Raw genomic sequence first — 26,218 nt, forward strand, 5'->3', positions numbered from 1 at the left:
TTTGTCAGAACAAAAGTCCTTTTTTAAAATGCTCACTCATCAAAAGACATTTTTTACTTTCATTGGTGCCTTAATTAAAGCTTTTGCAATAAACACATTATTGGGGGGATTTAAATGCACCCATAACTGTGTGAGAAGTGCCTCTCCTTATATACTTTATCTTTTACATCATTAGTTTTTTACAGCCATTTAATGGATGCTCTTTGTAGATTCCACCAGTAAATCTTATAGCTGCTCTTTACCTTTTGCTTCTCTGGTGCTTGGGAAGAAAAGAATCAAGGACAGTCTTTCTGGTACAGAGTAACTGTACTTCCATCTTCCACCAGTGTAACCTTGATCATTGCAATCTATATGATTTATTTTATAGTAAGTTTCATCTAATAGCTTGGGTGAGATATCACTTAGCTTCTCTTATCTTTTGCCCTCACATTTGTCTCAGTACTCAGCAACAGATCAGCGGCTCTTCTCTGGTCCACGAGGACCACTTGGGAATTCAGTCAGTGTGATCTGCTTAGACCTCTGCTTCACTGCTGCAAATAGGATTAAGTCGAAAGGGAGCAATGGACCTAATTATGGCCATTAACGCAACAAAGTGCTGCTCAGCTAGTCTCTAACTGATTTGATGGTTCCTCTTTATCCTGACAAACCATTCCCACCCTGGTGAACAGCCAGCCTCATTCACAGCATTTATTCAGCACTGCCACACCAGTTTTTCTCTTTCTGTGGTTTTCTTTTCTTTTTCAAAAGAATGTGTGCATTCAGAATAATTTAATTTTAATAAGTTTCTGGAATTCATGAATTTATTTTAAAGGTTATATGAATTATTGTATTTGGTGCTATGCCAACTCTAAAATATACCACTGTGCCATGGACATCATGCAGCATCATGTTCCTTCAACAAAGCACATGTGATATATGTTGATTCATCTTTTTTAAAGGGAAATATATGTTGTTTGAATCTGGTTTTCTACAAATTCTGTGTGTTAAACACAATAAAAATATCTAATTCAGGCTATTTAAAAGGTGTGAGTACAATTCTGTCATAGCAGGTCTTTGTACGAGTTGTGGATTTTTTTTTTCCTGTAACAGCCTGACGTGTTACTTTGCATCTTTTTTCATAGGGTGGTTTCACACCTTTCACACATTGTTCATGTGATGTCATGGGCCCAGAATGACTTCCCTTGACTTACATTGGGAAAGAGACGTCAAAAAAAAGTTAGCGGATCATTTTTTTGTGGGCTTCATAAAACCCACGAAATGACTCTTTTCACTATCTAGTTTAAGCCATCCATTTTAATAACTTTTGGAAAGATTAATTCTTTTAGACTGCCTTTCAACTAGTGAAGCAGAAGTCAGTTGCTCTGCTTTTTTGCTTCTTAAAACTGACCTGACCAAATATCCCAACTATAGGCGTGAAAGCAGCCGTAATGTACCTCACAGAAAAGCAGAGGCCTTGAAATAAATCTGTTATTTAGACAAATGTAAGATGATGCAAGCTGCCTTGACAAGACAAAAAGATGGTTTTGTTTTAATTCAAAACCCTGCATGAAAAACAAAATGAAATTGGTGAATAACAGTATTGAACAAAAAAATTGGATTTGTTTGGCTTAATTCGGAGTCGGGTACAGATCTAGAAATTCACTGGAAACACTGGTTAATATCGATTGCTGTTGATGAGGTACACGTCACTTACAATTGGTCAATAAAATTAAATTGTATTTTTTAGACTGTTAGCGTCTAAATGACAACAAATTTGTGTACAGAAGTCATGTGTTCTCTTAGCTGTATCATTTATGATGAGGCTGACTCATCTGGTCAGCATAGATTCTCACTTGCATTTTGGCATAAGCTCAGCCACTGATAACTGTCTTTGTATCACAGCTTTTGCAGCGGGCCACTGCTACAAACCCTTTGTGAAGTACGGTAACCTGACCAGCAGCGACAACACTTGGGCAGTGGGAGCTGTGGTGGAGTTTGCCTGTGACCCCGGCTATACTCTGGAACAGGGATCTGTCACCATTGAATGCATGGACCCCAACAATCCCCAGTGGAACGAGACCGAGCCTGCCTGCAGAGGTCTGTATGTCTGCGACACATATACATTTCATACTTACTGTTTTTAATCATTAATATTTTATATATACAAGGAACAAGTTTATTTAGTGTCATTTTTCTTAAACATAGCTTAAGAAGAAACTGAGGAGTTAAGGAGTCTCACAGTCTGGGGAAAGAAGCTACTCTGTAGTCTGGTGGTTTGGCAGTGGATACTTCTGTATTTTTTTCCAGATGGCAGCAGGGTGAACAGACTGTGGCTGGGGTGACTGCTGTCTTTCAGTGTCCTTTGGGCTCTGTGCACACACCTCACTTCACTGAGGTCAGTGATGCTCTGCAGATGGGAGCCAGTGATGTTCTGGGCAGTTTTAATGACCCGCTGCAGAGCCTTCCTGTCATCGGCCGTACACGAACCATGCCAGTTCGTGATGTTTCTAGTCAGTGTGCTTTCTATTGCTCCTTTGTAGAAGTTAACCAGGATCTTGCCCTGGAATTTAGCCTTCCTAAGTTTCTGTAGGAAGTAGAGCCTTTTCTATGCTTTTTTTTTACTTGGGTGGTGATGTGTGATGACCAAGATAGCTTCTCTATGATAGCAATTCCTACAGGAACCTATAGCTGTTCACCTGCTCCACCTCAGCTCCACTGATGTAGACAGGGGTGTGTCTCTTTGCCTCCTTATTTCTGAAATTAACAATCAGCTCCTTGGTTTTACTGACCTTGAGCAGAAGGTTGTTCTCTGTGCACCACTCTGCAAGTATGAACTCTCAGCTGATGATGCTGGTGTTGTCCACATACTTCACAATAGAGTTCTCCTGATGTCTGGGAGTGCAGTCATGGATGTACAGTGTGGACAGAAGGGGGCTGAGCATAAAGCCCTGGGGGGCTTCAGTGTTGAGCATTAAAATGTAGAGGAGGAGTGACTGCCAATTCAAACTCCCTGGAGTCTTCATGTGAGGAAGTCCAGTATCCAGTTACAGAGTGTTGTACTGAAGCCCAGAGTGTGAAGTTTTCCAATCAGCTTCATGGGAAAGATTGGGTTGTATGCTGAGCTGAAGTCAACAAACAGCATCCTGATGCAGCTGTTCTTATTCTCCAGGTGATCGAAGACTGTTTGAAGAGCAGTAGATATGGCATCCTCTGTGGATCTGTTGGTTCTGAAAGCATACTTGTGAGAGTGATGATGGACATACAACTTAAAAAAAATTAGTATTTTATGTTATTTTGAATAGAAGTACCCCCCCCCCAAGCCACCTCCCTCCTGATAAATACAGCACAGTCCCACAATACCAGAATGCAAGCTAAGCAATGTCTTGCTGTGGATGGGGCCGAAGCAAAACATATTGTAGCCACCCAAAAAACCCAGTATCAGTTTAAGTGTACGCAATATTTCAATATTGTCTTTACCTTCCACAACAGCTGATGGAGGCAGTGGTACAGCAGCAGCTCTGCCATTCAGTGGCCTAAAATGGAGTGGAGTTTTTCTTAATGGAGTCTGTTGTCTGTGATGTAACGGTTTCAAATCTCCGTCAGTAAGGGCTGTTAGTGAAAATATTCTAAATATAGCAAACACTTTACTGATATTGATTTTTTTTTAGGTGGCTTAAAACTAATCAGTGAAGGTAGGGTTAGGGTTAGGGTTAGGGTTAGGGTTAGCACAGCTCAGCACAGTTTGATTATATTTGACGCAGCAATTTTCTACCCTGAAGTTATTGTAAATAAACAGTTATAATTGTAATTTGGTCTATATCATAAACTGCATATCGGTAACATTTTACAATAAGGTACACAAAAAATGAGTAGGAACTAATGAGGAAGGAATGAGGAACTAACCATAATAAGGTATACGAAAAATTAGTAGTTACTGAGGAACTAATGAGTAATGAATAAGAAAATTAATCATTAGTCAATGGTCAGTTCTCGAGTAACTCCCAATCAAATGTCATACAGTAACTAATCATCAGTTAATAATTTGTTAACTGACAACTGATGAGGAACCAATGAGGAACTAATGGTCAGTTCTCGAGTAACTTCCATTTAGATACCAGACAGGGGCTAATCATTAGTTAATGGTTAATTTAGAAATTAGTGATGTAACTAATAAGGGATGAATGAGGAGCTAACTATTAGTTAATGATCAGTTCTTTGGTAACTCCTAAAATAAGTTGATTAGTAAAATGAGTGAGGGAACAAATGAGGAACAACCTAATAACTAATCAATCAATCTTTATTGACCAAATGTAATCGTAGTGAAATGTAATGCTGCCAGCTCCTACATATTGTGCAACAAATAAGCTCAATAAGTAACAGAGTGCTAATGAACAAATTAGCAACAATATATGCATGGTTGGAGGGGGCAGAGATCCTATTCGGGATCCCAGTGGCCTGGGAGCAGAAGCTACACCTGAGCCCCTCAGCACCAGCCAGGTGCATGGAACAGCATGGCAGAGAAAGGCATTCGGATTCCCAAGAAGATCCAGAACCACAGCCAGCATTAAGTCCTTCTAAGTCCACTTCAGCATTTCCCCAGATGTTTGCTCTGTTGTTAAAGTTTGACAAACCTCATTCCACAAAAAAAAAAACTAAAAGGTAAAGAACAAAACTGTATAACAACTAACGATGTGTAACAACTCAATCATAACTACTTGAACATTCCCCTTTTAGCTCTATGTCTACGTGGTTACTGAGTACTGAAACATTACTTTATTATCTGACCGTTAGTTATCGTTTTTTGTGTAGGACTGCATTACATGAGTAGTCAATGAGTACTGAATTATTACTTAATTATTACCTGACCATTAGCTACCAATTTTGTGTCCCCTGAAGTAAAGTGTCGCATCATACAGTACTCAATGAGTTCTGTATCATTACTTAATTAATATCTTGACCATTATGTACCCTTTTGTATCCCCTGAAGTAAAGTGAAGCATCATACTGAGTAGTTAATGAGCACTGAATCACTACTTAATTATTACTTGACCATTGGTTACCCTTTTTGTGTCTCCTAAAGTAAAGTGTTGTGCCATAATGAGTAGTTAATGAGTACTGAATCATTGCTCAATTATTACCTTAGCCCTTTTTAGGCTCCCTAAAGTAAAGTGTAGCATTATACTGAGTAGTTAACGAGAACTGAATGATTACTTGATTTTTACTTAGTTACCCATTTTGTGTCCCCTGAAGTAAAGGGAAGCATCATACTTTGTAGTTGAGTAGTTAATCATTACTTGAGTAGTTAATCATTACTTCATACTGAGTAGTTAATGAGCACTGAATCACTACTTAATTATTACTTGACCATTGGTAACCCTTTTTGGGTCCCCTAAAGTAAAGTGTAGCATTATACTCTGTAGTTAATGGGTACTGAATCATTACTTAACTATTTCCTTCATTATTCTTTTTGTCAGACTTAAGAGGAGCTACACCCTTATTCACTGGTAAATATTATCCTTCTGCCTAAACACATGATGGGTCCTTCCAGTTATTACAATGTCAACATAAATTGGATTAGCTAGATTTAAACAATAAATAAATAAAGTTATGGACTAGAGAGGCACATAAGACAGTAGATTCTGTTCGTATTCAGAGCATATTCAGAGCTCACCATCAAAGCAATATCACATTATCATCATCATCATCCCTTAGGTCCATCAAAAAGCACCCTTGCCTATGAAGAGGTCGAAAGGAATTTATCAATTTACATTTTAGTTCTGTTGTGCAACATTCTCTGGACTGGAAATCTAATACTGACGCCGTGTACATGAAGGGGATGAGCAGACTCTACTTCCTGAGGAAGCTACCATCCTTCAACGTGTGCAGCAAGATGTTGGAGATCTTCTACCAGTCTGTTGTCTCCAGTGCCGTCTTCTTTGCTGCTGTTTATTGGGGTAGCAGCATCAGAGCCAGTGACACCAACAGACTTAAAATCATTAAGAAAGCTGGCTCTGTGGTGGGTTTCAGGCTGGAGACTGTGGAGACTGTGGTGGAGAGGAGGACACTTAAAAAACTGCTCGCCATCATGAACAATGCTGAGCACCCCCTCCACCGCACACTGGACCGACAGCGGAGCACCTTCTCCAACAGACTGATTCAGCTTCGCTGTCAAAAGGACAGATACAGGAAATCTTTCCTGCCACAAGCCATTCATCTGTACAATAACTCACCTCTGTCTGCTCTGTAAACTGTGGTCGTTAGCTCCATGTCACTCTACATTGCTGACTCTTGCACCTGCGGTCTATTTAACACACTTGTATATATGTATAGTCTCTTAGTTTTTAGTTTTTTAAGCGTATTCCTTTTATATTCTATTTATATTGTTTGCTCTTTATTCCCTTTGTTCTTTCTGTATGGTGCTGCTACACCCCAATTTCTCAGTTTTGAGATCAATAAAGTATATCTATCTATCTATCTATCTATCTATTCTCAAATAAAACTATTGTACTACTACAGACGTGGCAAGGGCGGGGGGGAACTAATTTCTAAATTACATGAGGTCCCACTAGACTAGTGCAATGAGGGTTTAGGGTGTGGTTTTGGTATGAAATTTAAGAATTGTTTGACAACCACCCCTCTCACTCCATGTGTGCTGATATAGTGAGCTGTACCGTCAGTGTTGCCTATCTTAATATGTATGGTTATATGTGCGTGTGTTGCAGCGGTGTGTAGTGGCGAGATCACAGACTCAGCTGGAGTGGTGCTGTCTCCTAACTGGCCTGAAGCCTACGACAAAGGTCAGGACTGCATCTGGGGAATCCACGTAGAGGAGGACAAGAGGATCATGGTGGACATCCAGGTGTAAGTTTCCACCCTCCATATATGCAGTTTGATTGGCCTCCTCAGCCTGTGTCCTTTGATATGTATGAAACCACATTACCACAAACCCTTTCCTTGGCCTCTTTGAATCTAATCATCATAAAACCCACTTCATGTCCTGCGCTCGAACATACACCAGTCTGCAGCTTCAAATGGCACCATACAAACCGTTTGAAGATTACAAAGAGGTACCTTTCCATGACGGGTAAAACGCATTAAAAACACAACACGCTGCTCATGAAAGAGCACTCAGCTTGTGAATGAGATGTGTAAGTGCCACACAGACAAAGGTTAATTAGGTGCAGCGGAGAAAACTAATTATATCAGGGAGGGTTTGTTTGGCACCCCCAACCCCACTGTGTGGAGTAGAGTGTGCAAGTGTAACATGGAACTGTGTGTGTCCTGTGATTGCAGTGCCAAGGTAAAGACACAGAACAACACACTCTGACGTGTCAGACCCCGATAAGTCACTCAGCCGTAGAAAATCATTTGCCATTTGTAAGCAAATTAAGGAGGTTGCATCTGAGCTCAGTGTGTTCTCTCTCTCTGTGTCTCTCTCTGAGCAGCACCTGTGCTTGTGTTGTACTTTAAGAAGCATTGATTAATGGCTTCCTCTGGTTTTTCAAAGGAAGTCTGTCAACATAAGTAATTGCTGCTGTTCAATTGGCAGAGCAGGTGATCTCTGTCGAAGTGAAGGTGTCCCATGAAAACATTAAGAGAATACAGCCACCTACTAACATGTATGAAAATAGAACCAAACTCAAAGACGAGACAACAGGTTGCCATCCCTCTACCTAGAAATTAGCAACAAATGAGCAAAAAGCCACAAGAACATTGCATGAAAATGAGCAAAAAAAGGAAAGTAAAAAACAAAAACAAGGAAATAACCCAAACAACTGCTAAAAAACAAATGCAAAAACATGTTTTGAATGTATAATTTGATTAATCATAGATATAGTTTCTGGACATTTTTCACTTGGGGGGCTCTGTGGCTCAGAAGTTGAGCAGGTCGGCTCTTCCAGGCAACATGTCAAAGTATCCTTGGGCAAGATACTGAACCTCAAATTGCTCCCAATGCCGAGCGGAGTGTGAGTGCGTGTGAATGACTACTGTGTAGACTGCAGGTGGTACTTTATACGGTAGCCTCGGTCACCAGTGTGTGCATGTGTGTGTGAATGGGTGAATGTGACAATGTAGTGTGAAATCGCTTTGAGCTCAATTAGACTAGAAAAGTGCTATATAAGTACAGTCCATTTAATATTTCCCCCTCTCAGTCCTTTAAAAAAAAAAATAATTATTTGGCTGTTTTCGTTTCAACTTTAACTAATTCTGTGCAATTTGCTCATTGCCTTTTGCCATGTTTTTAAAGAAAATTAAACCTTTTTGTTCAGGCTTCAAAAGTTTAAATGCTTGTGGAAGGTGTCTGAATGCATGTCCATCCAGGTTTCAAAGGGTTAAAAAGTAATTGTTTGTGTTAGAATAGATATATCTGCCAGAAACGTACCATTTGACATGACTGCCCTCTGACAAAATCATAATAGATAAGAGCTGCCCTCCAAAGCTTAGCAACCAATCAACGGTGACAAATGACAGCCTGTGGTTGTGGGGGGCACATAAAAACTTCTAGCAAGGAGTCCTAGCTTCGAAGTGATTGAGGAAAATTGAGCAAGGAAGGGACAGAAACTTTTATCTTAGTGAGGAGGTGTGGTTGACCCTGTTGCTCAGTGTAATGCATTCCTTTGTCAGATGTGATTCGTTGTCACGGACTTTTGTGAGCCTGCAAGGTGTGGACACCCAGTGGAAACGAATTGAACCGTGTCACAATATGAGACTGAACAAGTGCTGTTTGTGTGATCACACTGTTCACTGTTTATTTTCCCACTTGCCAAGTATCTCTGTATTGTCATCACTTTATTTTTTGGTGTCATAGCATAATTGTGTTGGGTGGGAGATATGAAGCATCTTCAGATCAACCACAAACATTCTTCCTGAACAATCTTATCTGTAGCATGTAATTTTCTCACTGTCATCCAGCATTTGGAGAAGTTTCACCTACCTCTTTTTCTTTTGCCATTTTCTCTTCTTAAGAAACTCTTAGGCCTCTTAAAAGTCTTCCTTCCTATTCCGAACAGTTTTTCACCTTAAGAGCTCTCTTAAAGGCTAAGGTGCTTTGTTAATAAGTTTTATCTTTAATAGAATCTATTCTTACCTTGAAGAGGAAATTCTTAGAAAATATTCTTATTCTAAGAATTTTCGTAGAATTGCATCTCTAAGAGCAACTCTTTTCCTATTACGCCTTAATTGCAAATCACATTGTCTTTATTTTTCATTTATTTTATTTTATCCTTTTCTTGAGAAACTTAATACAAACCAGCAACAGTCAAGTAACTGGTAAACTCAGATGTGCAGAAAATATATTAAAAAATATATATATAAATGTAAATAATATAAATAATAAAAGGCTACCAGTTGTATAGTGCTTATTAAAACTGATTTGTCATAGATCTTAAACAAGGCCATGAGGAATTAGTTGGGTGAGTAACTCATCCTCCACTGACCAGTGATGGAGGAAGAATTTAAATTGTTTACTTAAGTAACAGCACTAATACCACACTGTTAAAATTACTGTGTAACAAATCGGAGCCCTGCATTTAAAATGGTACATGTGTAAAAGTAGGTATAAGTAAGTATGATGAGGAACATGTATGTAAGAAATAAAAGTGCCAGAAAAATCTGGGCAGTTACTTATAACAAAACATTATGTTTTGTGAACCTTTCTTATGCTTTTCAAGCAAAAATTTTGATTGTTAAGTTACTACACTGTAACCAGCTGTGGTTGCCAGAATAATTCTGTAACAAGTGCAGTGAAGATGTAAACAACTTTACAGAAAAACCCATAAGTTCTACAATTTGAAATGTTTGTAACTCAACTGTAAAAGTGTTGTAACTCCAACATTTTTTAACTGTAAAATTTACACTATTCATTTGGAAGACAACAATAAAACTTATGAAATTCCATCACCTTATGTGTAAAAACCCTTAATTTAAATTATTAAATGAAAATCTACAAATCAGAAAATTATAATTATTTTTAATGGAATTTCAAATAACTGTTGTAGGCAGGTAAAATAATTGTCTTTGTAAGCGTCCTTATATTAATGCCAAAAACATTTTTCATTTATTTTTTAGAGAAAAAAAAGTTCAAGTTTTAAGAAACATTCAAATGTAACGCTCACATGTTTCCAATGTAAAATCTATTTGTAGGCTACATATTTATCTGTAAAGCATAACATATAAATTTGTAAAATGTAATATGGCTTCTTTCGGTAAAAAAAAAAAAAAAAAAAAAAAATCTACTTGACAAAAACCCTCATTTTAACACTGTCATGTAGTCATTTTAACAGATTTTAAATTCTGAATACATTTTTTGGACTATAGTTTCCTTGTGTTTGAACTACAGTACAGTACATCTATAAATTCTACAAAGATATTTTTTTCACTTTTGATTTTCATTTTTTCCAACATATTCTTACTTGACAGTGCTTTACAGAACATTGCTGTAAATTGACCAATATTGCATTGCTTTCCTAGTTACAGTTTTATGATGTCATGATTTTACAGCACTTCGCAATTAATTGTACGGACATTTTTTACTAGTGTAAAGATTTCAGATAAATGTAGAGGAGTAAAAATTGCAATATTTCCCACTTGAGTGCAGTGGTGTAGAAGTATTAAGTGACATGAAAAGAACAAACAGACAAACAGTACAGTAATTGAGTGAATGTACTTCGTTACATTCCATCACTGCCCTTGACCACAAGCAAGAAATGGATCCCAGATAGCGAAGAAAATGTTTTGATTAAGTTGGTTCTCAAGAGTTTGTGCTTTTCCATCTGTATGACTGAAACATGTCAGCCGCTCATTTCTGAAGGGAAGGAGGGGAGGAATTTCTCAGTTCCTTCAAAATAGGTCTGTTGGCGCCAATGTAAAGGCCCGTTGCAGGCTGTATAAAGCACACAGTGGATTGTGAAAAGATGGCAAGTCCAGTCTCCAGTTAGATGCTTCTTTGTTGGCCTTTGAGTAGCAGTTAAACATTTTGGGCCAGAATCCAGTAAGTGAGGGGCAGAGCCAGAGAGTGCGATAAAGTGCCCTCTGACACTTGACACCTGTCACACAGTGGTGAGACAGAACGACAGAATGACAGATCTTGTGAATAGTGTGTGAATAGTGAAGATGATGGACAACTTTGAATATGAAAAGCTGCTCTATTCTATTGCAGTCACATTTTCTGAGTGTTACAAGAGAAGGACACCTTTTGATTGAGGGGATTCCTCCACCTCAAGTACCTAATTCCACTTGAGACAGATGCAGCATGTCCCTATCTTTTTTCCTCTTTCTGTTGAGCTGTCATAACCTGATGAAAGAAGCTCTGATTACACAAAAAATATATTAATGCACTTATGTGGGTTGCATTCAGTTTTTAAAATGCACTCATAGTAATACTTTGTGAGCAGTAGTGACAGATCTGTGGATATTTTGGCCCACGTTTTATCTCTCAGGTTTCATACAGGTTTGGTGATGTTTCAGATTGGTAGCCATATTGGGGTCTACTTGCAGTCTTAGAGGAAGATTTGTTGCTGTTGTTGTAGTTGTTGTTGCTGCTGTTGTTTTAAGTTAACTCTTAGGGAATGTTTGGTGCATTTCACATGCTTTTCATCATTTTGGCTGTGTTCATGAATATGGCATGATTCTTGCAATACTGTCTATTTTTGTTTATTGTTGGAATTTACAACTCAGCTCCTACAAAGTCTAAAATACACAGTGGAAACAAAATAGTTACATTCATACTGTTAAGTACAAAAAATGTAGTGGAATGAAGTGAAACCTATTCAAACTGCAATTTTTTGATCCCACATTCATCAAAGCATAAAAACATGCATCGTATTATCTCTGGGTGTCATTCTGTTTTTTTGGTTTTTTTTTCACATTTGGCATGAGAAAATACATGCTATTTCCACTAGGTGCACTATCACAAACAATTCTGCTGCTAATCATTGACATATCCCAGGCTGCCATCATCAAAAACAAATTCTATTTTAAATGTAGTATATTGAAATATTTTTTTTTGTGTGCGCGTGTGTGTGTGTGTGTGTGTGTGTGGTTTTTTTTCATCTAAAAACATTAGAAAAACCTGGCATTTAAAAGGGTTAAAATTCTGAAAATTAATTTTTTTTTGGATATTTATCATTAGAACAAATGTTGGTTTAAAAATTATTTTCATGAAAGTAGAAATATTGTATATGTATATAAATGATGTATACTATCTTTGTGTGCAGAGCGGTATGAGTGTGAGTACTTGACACCTCACAAAATATAATAATGTATAGAAATCAGTGTTGCTGCAAATCATCAACATATCCCAGGCAGTGATAATCAAAAATAATAAGAATAATCTACTTTGCATGTAGTGTATATATATATATATATATATATATATATATATATATATCATCTAAAAACATAGTGGCATTATGAAAACAGCATTTATAGGGTTAACATTTTGATAATTAATGAATATTTGATATTCACGATTAGAACTGATGTTGGTTAAAAAATGCTTCAATAAAAGTAGAAATAATATAAATTTATGATTTTTTTTAAAGCTTTATTTTGAAAAGTGCATTTTGTGTGCAGAGTGATAAGAGTGTGTCTAATACCAGAAAGGACCCTAAGGGGATAAAGTGCCCTGTTGCTTTTTCTTGTAAACATACCAAGTTGTCTTTCTATCAACCATTTCTCACCAAAACACAATGTGTGTAGGACTGAGGCCTAACAAACATTTTAAATGATTTTTTTTATAAAACATTTGCAAAGCTGATTTTAAAATGGCATTGTTAATGTCCATATCAGGTGTTTTTCTTGGGGCACTACTGCTACCAATTGTCATTTGGTGGAGTAGCATGAGAAAGAGTGAAATCAAAACCCTCAATGTCAGTGGGTCTCATTCACCAACTCCTCTGAACTAATTGAGTGCCAGCCCTATTATATAATGGAAAGTGGCTTGTGCCAGCTTTTCTGGCCATTTTGAGTCATCTTTCAAGACCCACAGAATATTTTGTACACAGACTGAAAATACCGAATAGCTCAAATGAAAGAAGAAACTCTCTTTTTCGTCATGGAAAAAACAGTTTGTTTGCACCTTGTTCCATTCTTGATTTATTTGAAGTTGAATAGAGGCTAGTTTCATCAAAAAGACCACTTTTTTTCTAGAAAGCTGAGAAAAATGCCTTTTTGTAAAAGGGAGTCTGTCAAGCAAAACAATGATTTAAATGTTAAATTTGCCTTCAGTGACATAACAGACATTTGAAAATTGTATTACAAATGGTATTTTATTGTAAAATAAATATCCATGAGAGTTTCTTCCAGCGTCTGCTGGCAAAACTGGCCACTTGACCCTCTTCGTTTTTTGAGGGGCATTTTATGCCGATATTGAATTTGTGCAGCTTCGTTGCTGTCGTTTTGAATCACCTCCGTACGGATCACTCTGCTCTCTAATCCCAGCTACACCACTTCATGCTTTGATCTACCATCTTTTGTACAACAACTACAAATCCCAGCAGCCCCAAAACTACACACAGGGAGCGTGAGAGCACCCCCTTGTGCCAGCCGCCGAAAACACACTTTGCCGTATATATACGTCAATGGCACTCAATGAGTTAAGGTGAAATTTAATTCAGTTGAACATTCACCAGTGTTTAATTAATTAACTAGAAAATGCATTCCTGCAGAACATGCATGTGGATGCTAAAAGCTGAAATCGGTTTGAAATAATGGCTAAAAATTAAGAAATAGCTGAAAATGGAGAGATATACAGCTGAAAATACAGAAAGATAAAACTGAAGATTCAGTTATGTTACAAATATCAAAAACTGGCAGAAATGAAAGCTGGACTGCTTATATTACCATATACCCCAATAAAATTTCAGGAAATAAGGGTATAATGCTATCTTTACATTGAACGCAATGAAAACTTTTGCCTTGCATTACTCATGCAGCTACGACCAATGGAGCATTTTTGAGCATTCTGCAGCTTGCAGAAATTCTCCGTGCTGTGCCAACAGTTGTGCTAGCTAACTACGTGGGGGAGGCAGCTAATGGCTTATTTGGTTTGCAGTGAGGCACAGATGTAAACAGGTTGTTTAAATTACTCAGAGCATTTTGCTAAGAAACAGTTCAACAAAAAAGGTTATACAAATCACAGGTATATTTTCAAAAGTTACCATATAAACTTGTGGCTTTGCTAACTAATCTCCAAGCCCTCCAAATCCTTATTTGTTCAGTCTCTGTACAGTTTGAAAGTGGGGTGTCCACAGACAGCAACATTCTGAATCTCAACAAGATCTCAACGCTGATAGGCTATCACCACCCAAGGTCATGTGAATTTCCTGTTCAAGATCCATCCACCCATTGTTTACCGCTTATCCGGGGTCGGGTCCTGGGAGCAGCAGCCTAAGCAGGGAAGCCAAGACTTCCCTCTCCTCGGCTACTTCGTCCAGCTCTTCCCGGGGGATCCTGAGCCATTCCCAGGCCAGCTGGGAGACATAGTCTCTCCGGCGTGTCCTGGGTCTTCCCCGGGGCCTCCTACCGCTGGGATGTGCTCTGAGCACCTCACCAGGGAGGCGTCCAGGAGGCATCCTAATTAGATGCATGAGCTACCTCATCTGGCTCTACTCAACGCGGAGGAGCAGTGGCTCTACTCCGAGCTCCTCCAAGCTTTTCACCCTATCTCTAAGGGAGAGCCCAGCCATCCTATGGACAAAGCTTATTTCAGCCGCTGGTACCCACGATCTTGTTCTTTCAGTCACTACTCAAAGCTTGTGACTATAGGTGAGGTAGGAACGAACATTCACCGGTAAATCGAGAACTTTGCCTTTCGGCTCAGCTCCCTCTTCACCATGACAGATCGGTGCAGAGTCCGCATTACTCAATGCTCAATGCTCAATGAAGCCAACAGGACCACATCATCTGCAAAAAGCAGAGTTTGCCGAGGTGGTCAAAAAGCTCCTCGGTGGCAGGGCCCCAGGGGTTGATGAGATCTGCCCGCAGTACCTTAAGGCCATGGGTGTTGTGGAGCTGTCATGGTTGTCAGATCTCTGCAGCATTGCGTGGACATTGAGGGCAGTGCCTCTGGACTGGCAGAACAGGGTGGTGGTGGTCCCTCTTTTTAAGAAGGGGGACCGGAGGGTGTGTTCCAACTATAGGGGGATCACACTCCTCAGCCTCCCTGGTAAGGTCTATTCAGGGGTACTGGAGAGGAGGGTCTGCCAGATAGTCAAACCCCAGATCCAGGAGGAGCAATGTGGTTTTTGTCCTGGTCGTGGAACTGTGGACCAGCTCTGGACCCTTGGCAAGGTCCTTTGAGGGTGCATGGGAGTTTGCCCTACCAGTCCACATGTGCTTTGTGGACTTGGAGAAGGCATTCAACCGTGTCCCTTGGGGAGTCCTGTTTGGGGTTTCTCCGGGGGTATGGGGTGTCAGACCCCCTGATACGGGCTGTCCATTCCCTGTACGACCGGTGCCAGAGCTTGGTCCACATTACCGGCAGTAAGTCGAACTTGTTTTCTGTTCAATATAAAGAATTATAACTTTGCGATAGATGGGAAGACAAGACTTTGTGTGAACACACCATATGTCTGCGGTGCTAACAGCTAGTGTTGTAGTCAAGACCTACTTACTGAGACCAGAGTCTGCCAAGACCGAGACAAGACCTAAAGACTTAAAGAGGCAGAGACTGAGTCAAGACCAAACCAAAGCAGGCCCGAGATCGAATAATATATATATATATATATATATATATATATATATATATATATATATGTCTCAACAAGACAAGTTATTGCATTTACTGTTGATGTGAAGTGAGTTACCACAAGAGTATGTCTACTCTCAAATACCACTTACTGGCCAAACACACAGCTGATACCCCTCGCCACAGGCAGACCACTCCACATAGTTTGCAGCTGACCTGCACTTTATACAGGTAGCCAGACATCAGGAGACTGAACATAAAGTCAGCACACTGACCTCTGATAGTGCACACAACATGATTCTAGATGCCAGACAGATCCAGTTTGAGTATGTGCCCTGCGTTACACATTGCCTCCAACGACCCATCATAGTTTCTTTACAGAAATATGCTAAAATTTCTCTTTCAGCATATTTTTGGAGCATGCAGTATATTTGAGGTTATTCTGGAGTGTAACTGTCATTGTTCTGGATTGTTGCAATAATAATATACGTTCATTTGCATAATGTAAGCTTATTTGTCCACTTCCATATTTATAAGAGTACAAAAAACTGGAAAAATAATCCTTTAAGGTACATTTAGAATGGGTAAAAAAAATGTGCATTTAATTGCGAGTTAACTATGGACAATCATGCCATTAACTAAATAACTAAATATTTTAATCAATTTACAGCTCTACAGCATACACTAATGGACAAAAGTATTGGGCCACCTATACATTACATCAACTGGAGCTTTTATGACATCCCATTCTAAATCCATAGGCATAAATGTGGAGTGCATCCCCCCTTAGCAGCCATAACAGCTTCTACCCTTCTGGGAAGGCTTTCTACAAGATTTTGGAGTGTGTCTGTGGGAATTTTTTTTTTTATTTTTTGAAGAGCATTTGTGAGGTCAGACACTGATGTTGAATGAGAGGACCTGGCTCGCAGTCTCTGTTCTGGTTCATTCTAAAGCTGTTGGGGTTGAGGTCAGGGCTCTGAGGGGCCAGTCAAATTCTTCCACACCAAACTCATCCAACCATGCCTTTATGGACCTTGCTTTGTGCACTGAGGCAAAGTCATGCTGGAACAGAAAAGGGCCTTTCCAAAACTGCTCCCACAAAGTTGGAAGCATAGAATTGTCCAAAATGTCTTGCTAAGCTGAAGCATTAAGATTTTCCTAAAGTGGAACTAATGGCGTGTTTCCACTACATGATACCAGCTCTACTCTACTCTACTCGCCTTTTTTGGTTTTCCATTAGGAAAAAGTACCTGGTACCTGGTACCACCTTTTTGGTACCTGCTGTCCTGCGGTTCCAAATAAAGCTGGCTGGGTACTAGGAGGTACTAAAAGGTGATGTGAAACACTGCAGACCACTGATTGGTCACAAAGAATCGTCACTGCATCATTGCGTCATCAATGTGCGGCACACATGGAATACCCTAAACAGCGCTAAGCTATTTGTAGCAGCTGCAGTTTTGTATACTGTTTTCTTTCACAAAATGGTAACCAGAAAGATTGCGCCGTGATTGCTCGAGGAGGTGCAAACGTTCCTCACCTTGCTGGCCGACGAACGTATCCAGTGAATGTGAGTCTGTGTGTATGCAGGTTTGAATCACGGGGGAGCTAAGGAGAACACGGATGAAAGCCTGAAAGCCTCCCGTGAGATGTTCAGGGGGAGCTCTAAAAAATTGTTCACTTTTGTGTTATAGATTATATATTTACTGCACATAAAAGTTCCTGAAATAATAAAAAAAATGTTCAGTCAGGACCCCTTAGTCGAGAAAAATACTTCTTAGCAGCTTTTAAATTTAACTTTATTGCAGTTATTGGCATTTGGCGGTATGACTCTGTTCTGGAGTCCCCCTGCCCTTTCACGTGCTGACATGGAAAGCATTAAACAGGAACAGCACACGTTCCTGCCCTTCCTGTGCATACAAGAAAGGGCTGAGGCAGGGAGAGCAGCAGCAAAAAGAGAACAAAACCCCCAAAACAACCATACTAGGTAAACCTTCCCTGGCCTTCCAAGGCTTCTTGGAAGAGCCAGTAGGAGGAGCTAAAATGCAAATTGGGTGGAGAACAACTAGCATGATAAATTCAGGCTCACTACTAAGTAACATATCAAAGAAATAAGGCTATAATTAATCAAGTATATGCTTAACATTCAATTGAAGCCAGCAGAAGAGCACTCATAGCTTTTTTGAGCATCTAGAATAGCTTGTGCCACGGGCCTGAGGTAGCGTTCATAGGCTGAAGATTACCATCGACCCATAGCTTTGAGTGTTGACACAGGGCGAGCTTCTATGCGAAGGGAATGGGCTGTGAAATGATCTGGAGGAAGGTCACAGTATTGGCAGAGGAAAATGGAATAAATGGCATTGAAGAGCGTCCTTTGTTAATGATAAAAACAATTGTTTCATTGTCACAGTAAAACAGAATTTGTTTCCTTGACCAGTGCTTTCCCCACAAAAAACAACTATTGGGTATAACTCCATAAGTGCAATAGAAGAGACATTGGTTGGCAGAGATAACTGTTCTTTTGGCCATACATACATCAGCAAACCACTGATTCTTGAAAAAAACAAACAAAACCAACAATAGGGGCTGCGTCAGTATAAAGCTTAAGAGCAAGAAAGAATCCGACAGCATCATCATAAAAGAAAGAAATGCCATTCCAAGTATCGCACAGGAAGGACCAGAATCAGAGCTCAGACCTGCAACCAGCATCCAGAGTCACCACATCATGGAAGCTCGCCACCGCCATGGCAAGGTCCAAAAGTCAGGAAAGAGAGGAGCAAAAACGCGCCTGGCAAAATTCAAACAGCCAAGCAGGGGAAGCAGGTCCCTCTTCAACAAGACAGGTGCCTCATAGGCTTTGCGCAGGATCTCGCGAATGCAACTTAACTTTTCGAGAGGGAGAGAGGCCTGCATTAGGACACTTTCTCAAATAACACCCAAGAACTCAAGACAGCAAAGAGGACCCACTGTTTTTTCCGTAGATCAAGGAACATCCTAATCCTCTAAGACAGTTGCAAAAAGCGTTCCCCCATAAGACATTGCCAGATTATAAATGATTGATAAGTATCCAGTTCAGATGGACAGACATCACAGAAGACATCCCCGAACACACCAAAGGCCACAATGCCGCAGGAGTCAGACAGACTGGGGTCGCTATCCAACGAATCTGGCCCCCTAAGGCTGGGGGAGACTGCAGCAGCAGAGGGAAAGAAGGGGACCTAAGTCAAGATCAGGACTGCAGATCCCAGCATCCTCCGCGGGATAACAACGTCGCTGGGGACAGGCAGAATGATGTCATCGGTCCATGTTGTGAACGGTGTCCTTGCAGCTGAGGAAGATTCAAGAGCCAGGATCCGAAAAGTCATGCTGGTGAGCGATGACTGGATGTCGTCAAAGGCCAACAGGACTGGATCCACCCCTGTATCGACGGAGCAGGACCCGGAAGCTGGTGCCAGGACACGAGCCAGCTCGGACGGTGGAGCGGCAACTGGAACAGGAGCAGCAGCAGAGGCACGGATGCAATGCATCCTCTTCTCGGTGGTTTTCCCGGCAACCGAGGGAGCACAAACGGCAACAGACAGCTCGACAGGCCATGAGCAAAGAACAGAGGTCGTCACAAGAGGCACCACAAGGAACCGGAGCATCATTTTTAAACAAGGCCTCCAGCAGCCAGGGCACCAGCCAGCCATCAATGCAGGGAGGAATGTGACGTCCACTCGCCAAGCGAGAGTTCCAGCGAATGGACAAACAGGGACCAACATGGCGAGCAGCAGGGTAAGGAGAAGCACAGGCACTGGCAGTGGTGGTAGCAGCATTGTCATGAGAGCTCGCAAAAGCAGCATGCAGAGGGAACAGGGAAGAGCAGGCAGTCTAGAGCAGCTTAAATAAGGCAGCGCGAGTGAGTTAAGCGAATCAGCACTTGGCGACCCCACTCTGTAACTTTATCTGGCCTGCCACTTTGTGGCTGAGTTGCTGTGGTTCCTAAACAGCGATAGAGTCCTTGGCAGCCGCCATAAGCGGGGCAAGTGACTTCCCAGGTGTCCATGCAGGTGGACAGGTGCATAAACTTATGCTATATGCAGATGACGTATTACTGTTTGTTTCTGACCCTGGTAGATCAATACCTTGTATCCTAATCACTATGATTCCTTCTCAAAATTTTCAGGTTACATGGTGAACTGGTTCAAGTCTGAATCACTCCCTTTAACAGCATATTGTCCCTATACAGCCTTTCAACCGGGGGCTTTTATTTGGTCTAAACAAGGCATAAAATATTTAGCCATTGTATTCCCTCATGGGCGGCATGGTGGAGAGTTTGCATGTTCTCCCCGTGTCTGCATAGGTTCTCCCCGGGGTCTCTGGCTTCCTCCCACAGTCCAAAGACATGCAGCTCAGGTCGATTGGTGACTCTAAATTGCCCTTAGGTGTGACTGTGAGTGTGTATGGTTGTCTGTCTAAATGTGTTGGCGATATGTGCCTGCGAGGGTGTACCCTGCCTTCCCCCGATGACAGCTAGGATTGGCTCCAGCCCCCCCGCGACCCTTACGAGGACAAGCGGTTACAGAAAATGACAGACTGTTCCCTCATCAATTAAAGACCTGGGGCCTCATGTACAAAGGGTGCGTATGCACAAAAATGTGGAGTACGCCCTTTTCCACACTTACATTCTGATGTTTGAAATGACCATGGAAATGTGCAGTGCTCCACGCCAAATTCAGCTGGTGTAGGCACATTTCTACTGCTTTTGATCCATTGGTGACACTTAGAGGTGATGCTGGAAAACTGTTTATAATGTCAAAACAATTACTCCTCTAAGACTGGTACTCCTACAATTGTGCTCAATTCCATGTTGATTGGGATGTACAAAGGAAATGTGCTTGGATTCATTCATGCGCACAGTTTGATACATCTGGATTTTTTTGTGTATACGACATTTTCTGGATTTAAGCGTACACCATGTTTCAGTAGGAAGGTAAAAGTTCATTTTGGTTAATGGAGGGGGGTTAGGTTTATCTAAGATGCTGTTTTATTATTATGCTTTTAATTTAGGACACCTAGCTCACTGGGCACTTCCCCCTAGGTTCTGTGTAGAGCAAGCTGCTCTTGCCTCCTTATCACCTGAAGTGGACTGCCTTGGCGTGGTCATTACATTTTTCCTCTGAGGAACTCCAGAGCTCAACATCCCCTGGGCAAGTGGGGGACACGTCAAGAGACATTGTTTTACAACCCAAAACATCCAACAGAGGGTTGTTAATTAACTTAACTGATACTCCATGTAGGCATCTGCAAACACATTCTGCTTTTAAGACACAGAAAGTGTCAGTACTTGTACAAGTACATACCACAGGATGTAAGACATCTGAATGACCTCCTGGGGTCACTCAGGCACAATCATTCATTGCCCCCCCCTGCTGAGATGACAAAAGGCAGAACATGTTGTAAAGTCATTATACATCCTTGTGTTGAGACTAACATTTGACAGAATCGCTTGGACCAAGGTTGCGAGTTAAAGGTTAACTTAATTCTCTAATCCTTCTCTTTGTAGGTAAGAGTTTGTCTATGTACTTTGATGAAGAAGTAGGACCAACTCCCGTTCTTTTATCATTTAATTTGAATGATTTAGGTAAAAGCATGTTTTATTCCCTTTTTGTGATGGAGCCCTATTGCCATCTAAATGACCTTAATTATCATTAATCTCGTAACCAACTTTATAGTTACATCTTATTTTGCATTCATGGTATAATGTTAAAAAGTAATCCTATATCTAGGTAATCACCAAGTTTGTTAGAATCCATGGGTTAATGTTATGTTATGTGTGGTCATTTAACAGAATTGAGCAAAGGATCTTCAGAATCATGTGTTACGTTATAAATTGCCTTTAGGTCTCCTAACATGTATTTGAAGTTACTGTGATGAGACTATAGTGGTGATGAGATGTGAATTTATACACCACGGGTTAGATCACGTAGAGAGACATAAATGTCTCCTAAATTACATTAGGTCTTTTAGAAACTAATGCCAGATGTGCGATCGCTCTGTGCAAAAGTTTGCTAACTCCGCCTTCCATCCGCACCTCCAAATTGAAAGATAAAAACTGAGTGAGCTCAGCTCAGCTTCTCTCAAGTTCTCTCTCTTCTCAAGTTCTCTTCTCAAGTTTCTCTCTCTTCACTTTTTGCTTGTCTTTGTTTCTTCAAGCCTCTTCAGGTTTCTTTTCGCTCCCTTTTACCGCGGCGCGTCTCGTGCATCCGCGCTCGCAACTTTTTCTTTTTCTTCAATTTTATAAGCGGGGTTGCAACAGCTCACCAGAGCTTTGCTGAACTTTACTTTTGTTGAAGCCATTTTCGTTTTAAATCTCTTTGACGCTTTTCTTTATACCAGTTTTTGGTCAGTAAAGACACTTTTGTAATTTGTTTTAAGTAAACTCAAATTAATAATTTAAAGTGACTCCGTCAGACCAATGGGACTACTTTTGATTATTTCTGCGAGTTTTAATTGAGAAGGACACTCCGCGATTCGCCATCAACTCTGCCACGGATCTAGAAGCAACACCTGCTGCACAAACTATCAGCATCTGTTGCCTGCCCTTAAGGTCTTTGTTTAAAGACTTTTACCGGTTCGCTGAGGCGAACACCGAGGCCAGTTAAAGACCGCCACACACGGACTCCACCTGCCCGGCCGCCGCCGCCTTTCAGAGGGTCACCTCGTCTGGAAGACGCGCCGCAGCTCTCCCTTGGAGTGACGTGAGGACCTGGACCTCCCCAGAGAAGTCTAATCAAGTCGGCAAAAGTAGGCAGAATAACATTTTCTAGTGATCAGAGTTGATGTCGTATAGCAAAGCTTTAATGCCAAATTTCTAAATTCTAATTCAGTGTCTAGTCTAGTTCAGTGCGCATCCACGCTTTAGACAGTCACGTATTTCCACCCACTATCATCCATAATTAATCATTTGCATCATCTGAACATACATCACTTAGGTTCCCTTTCATTTGTTCACTGTCCCTTATATGTCATACTATTTCCTCTATTTACTCTTCATTTTATTAGCCTAAATAAATTATTCTCATTTATCGCCAAGTCATTGTCTGTGGATATTATTTCATGAGAGAAACAAGATCAATGTATACAGGATAAACGGTACAGATTGTGAGATTGATTAAAGTAATGACATGTTCTAACACTGTCACAATTTAAGATTTAATTTTCTCCTGAATGGAGAATGATGCAAAATCCAAATTCTAACGTAGTTATTAATAACTGCTACATCACCCTTGCAGAGTCTGTGTACCAAATTGGCCAGAGGAGTTAAAAATCACCCCGTAATTGCTCACTGGTATGGACAAAAATTGCCCAGATGTTAAAATTTGATCCGTATTTGAATATCTCTTTAACTATTGGGCAAAGTCCCAAATTGTGTATAAATAAATCCTCTTTTCTTTGGAAGGAATGGTTGGAAAAGGGTTTTGTTTCACTTGGTGATCTATTTAATGATGGTATATTAAAATACTTTCAAAATCTTTTTTGTGGATAGATATATCTTTTTTATTTTCTATTTTCATTGTGCTGATGTGACAAGACTGAACTAGGAGCTGAACCCAAATGCACGACACACGACATCAAAGTTTCAAAATATAAATTTATTAAAGGCAGAGAAAATAGTCTTTCACAAAAAGCAAAATCAAAATCACTCTGATGAGGAAGCAAAAGTAACAACAAAAAATCACTCAGATGAGGAATAAAGAAAACAAGAGCCAAGTATCAAACAAAACAAAGTGCTTGACTTGATCAATACGAAGGAGCGAGCAACAAACAAAATGTGACTTGAGCATGGAAATGCCGCAGGTTCTCTGACTGACAAGACAAGACAAACTGGCACAGGACAAAGGGAGACGGTGACTATATATACACATCGTAAGGGGAAACAGGTGGAGACAATCAGGGCGGGGCTGACAATCACACTGGAGGGAAAACACACAAAGGGAGCAATTAAGTGACCTGAAACGAGAGGAGAGTTAGAATATCAAAATAAAACAGGAAATCACAAGACAACATAAAAACAAGACAAAAAGCAAATCAACATAACTTCCTTGACATGACATGATGCATGTATGGACAATAACATATATTAGATTTATACTTCATAAACTTTGAGGTATGTTGTGGATGTTTATTTTATTTTATTTTTAAATGTATAATGTATGTATGTTTATATATATATATATATATATACATATATATATATATATATATATATATATATATATACATATACATATATATATATATATATCTTAATATTGTCATATTTATTTATTTATTATCACTTTTATTATCATCTTTATTATTATTATTATTATTATTATTATTATTATTATTATTATTATGTAGAACTTTTTTTCTGTTTGTTTTTTATATTGTCTGTATATTGTTTGTCTGTTTGTTGTTGGATTTGTAGGGTCTTTGTTGTAGTGATGGTGGGGTGGGGTGGGACGGATCTGTTTGTATGTTTGTACCTGTTGCAAATTTAAAATAATAAAAACTGTTAAAACAAATGTTTTTAAAGGCAGCATGCATGATCAGGTGCTTGGTTGTATACACCTGTGGCAAGGGGACTGAATGAAACACCCAAAGTAAATGATTAAGAGGTGTGGCCCAATACTTTTGTCCATAAAGTGTGTATATATGTATATGTATATGTATATGTATATAAACACACACACACACACACACACACACACACACACCTACACTAGTCTAAATCAGTTACACTGAGGGGATAAAGAACAGCATGACTTTGACAGCTGCCAGTAGCCCACTATCATTCCCAGTTAGTGAATGGGTGAAATCAAAGCAAGGCAGTTAGAATGGGGCACTAGGCCCCAAATCACTAAATCTGCCCCTGATAACAACAAAAGCAGTGGAGAGCAGCTGGATGAGCAATGTGTCATTGTATTTATAAAGGATTCCTACTAAAGTCTGACTGAAACTGAGAATAAAACAAAATTTTCTGTCGTAGTCTGAAGAACTCACTTTCCATGCTGAACGTTTGGTTTTGACCCTCTGAGGAAAAACTGCTGCTTGTCCTACCTGTGTCACTGTGCTGCATTGTCACTCTGCTGCGATCTATCGATCAGCCGTGTGATCAGCAAAATATGTTATTTGTTTTTATTAGGCCAGCCTTTTTTTTTTAATTTGTTGAAAATAGTCAAATGAATCTCTTGGGCTCAGTTACTTTGGTTGGGACAGGAATGTGCCCGAGCTGCATTCTGGTATCTAAATGGTATCCAAATGCACAGATAGCTGGCACACAGTCTGTATTCAGGCACGTGCAAAAAAAATTTCTGTGCATTTTCAGTATTTACTGTTTAACCAGCTGCTGCATGTTGGATGTTCAGTAAAACACAGAACACAGTGGTAAGGGCTGTGCACTACAGACAGTGCGTACTCAGAACACACAAGCTGCAACTTGTGTTGATGACTGACAATTTTTTGGGGGGTCAAATTTCCCTCTTTGGTATCTTGGGGCAGACATGACCCATTGAGATTATGCGCATGGTCAAGGTGTCTAAATCAGGAGAATTACGGGAGAGATGTGATGCCAGGAGGAAAGCGAGAGAGGGCAGTAAAAAGTGGTAGTGTCCCGGGAAAATTCTGAGGTTTGGCAAGTATGGTTGTGGTCTCGACCGGTCTCAATTAAAAAAAACAGAGTCAAAACTGAGACCCTCTGAAAGTGGTGTCGAAACCGGTCTCAGTAATCTTGAAATTGATACTTATTGATACTGTTCTAAAGTGCCTCTTGTCCTCCTGCCTGAAATGGTACAATATAATCATATGATTTCTTCAAGACTGGTGTTTAAGAAATGGTGGAGTATTTCAAATGTCTTATGGACCAATCAAATTGCTTGGTCAGAACTACTGGTTGTATAATGACGGTTATTTTAAAGTGTTACCAAAAACTAGAGAGTATCATAATTAGATTATAGCCTCCCTGGTAAGGTCTATTCAGGGGGTACTAGAGAGGGGGGTCCGCCGGATAGTCGAACCCCGGATTCAGGAGGAGCAATGCGGTTTTCATCCCGGTCATGGAACTGTGGACCAGCTCTGGACCCTTGGCAGGGTCCTTGAGGGTGCATGGGAATTTGCCAAACCAGTCCACATGTGTTTGTGGACTTGGAGAAGGCATTCAATCGTGTCCCTCGGGGAGTCCTGTGGGGGGTTCTCCGGAAATATGGGGTTTTGGACCCCCTGATACGGGCTGTCCGTTCCCTGTATGACCAGCAGTAAGTAGAACTTGTTTCCGGTGAGGGTTGGACTCCGCCAGGGCTGCCCTTTGTCACCGATTCTGTTGATAACTTTTATGGACAGAATTTCTAGGCGCAGCCAGGGTGTTGAGGGGGTCCGGTTTGGTGACCTCAGGATTGGGTCTCTGCTCTTTGCAGATGATGTGGTCCCGTTGGCTTCATCAGGCCGTGACCTCCAGCTCTCACTGGATCGGTTCGCAGCCGAGTGTGAAGCGGCCGGGATGAGAATCAGCACCTCCAAATCCGAGGCCATGGT

General features: G+C 40.4%; 1 protein-coding gene across 4 annotated transcripts in view; it reads left to right on the forward strand.

Annotated features, from left to right (window-relative positions):
• sez6b (seizure related 6 homolog b) overlaps window positions 1–26,218 on the forward strand; it is a 422,519-nt gene that overhangs the window by 330,027 nt on the left and 66,274 nt on the right. For all 4 annotated transcript variants that reach the window (XM_088079418.1, XM_088079416.1, XM_088079417.1 and 1 more), the window contains exons 8-9: window positions 1,882–2,076; window positions 6,702–6,840. In XM_088079418.1, coding sequence (XP_087935544.1) covers window positions 1,882–2,076; window positions 6,702–6,840 — 334 coding nt within the window. The remainder of the gene's footprint in view (window positions 1–1,881; window positions 2,077–6,701; window positions 6,841–26,218) is intronic.

Source organism: Plectropomus leopardus, chromosome 6 (genome assembly GCF_026936395.1).
Source record: "Plectropomus leopardus strain MGB_pleo_1.0 chromosome 6, ASM2693639v1, whole genome shotgun sequence".
Classification (NCBI taxonomy): domain Eukaryota; kingdom Metazoa; phylum Chordata; class Actinopteri; order Perciformes; family Serranidae; genus Plectropomus; species Plectropomus leopardus.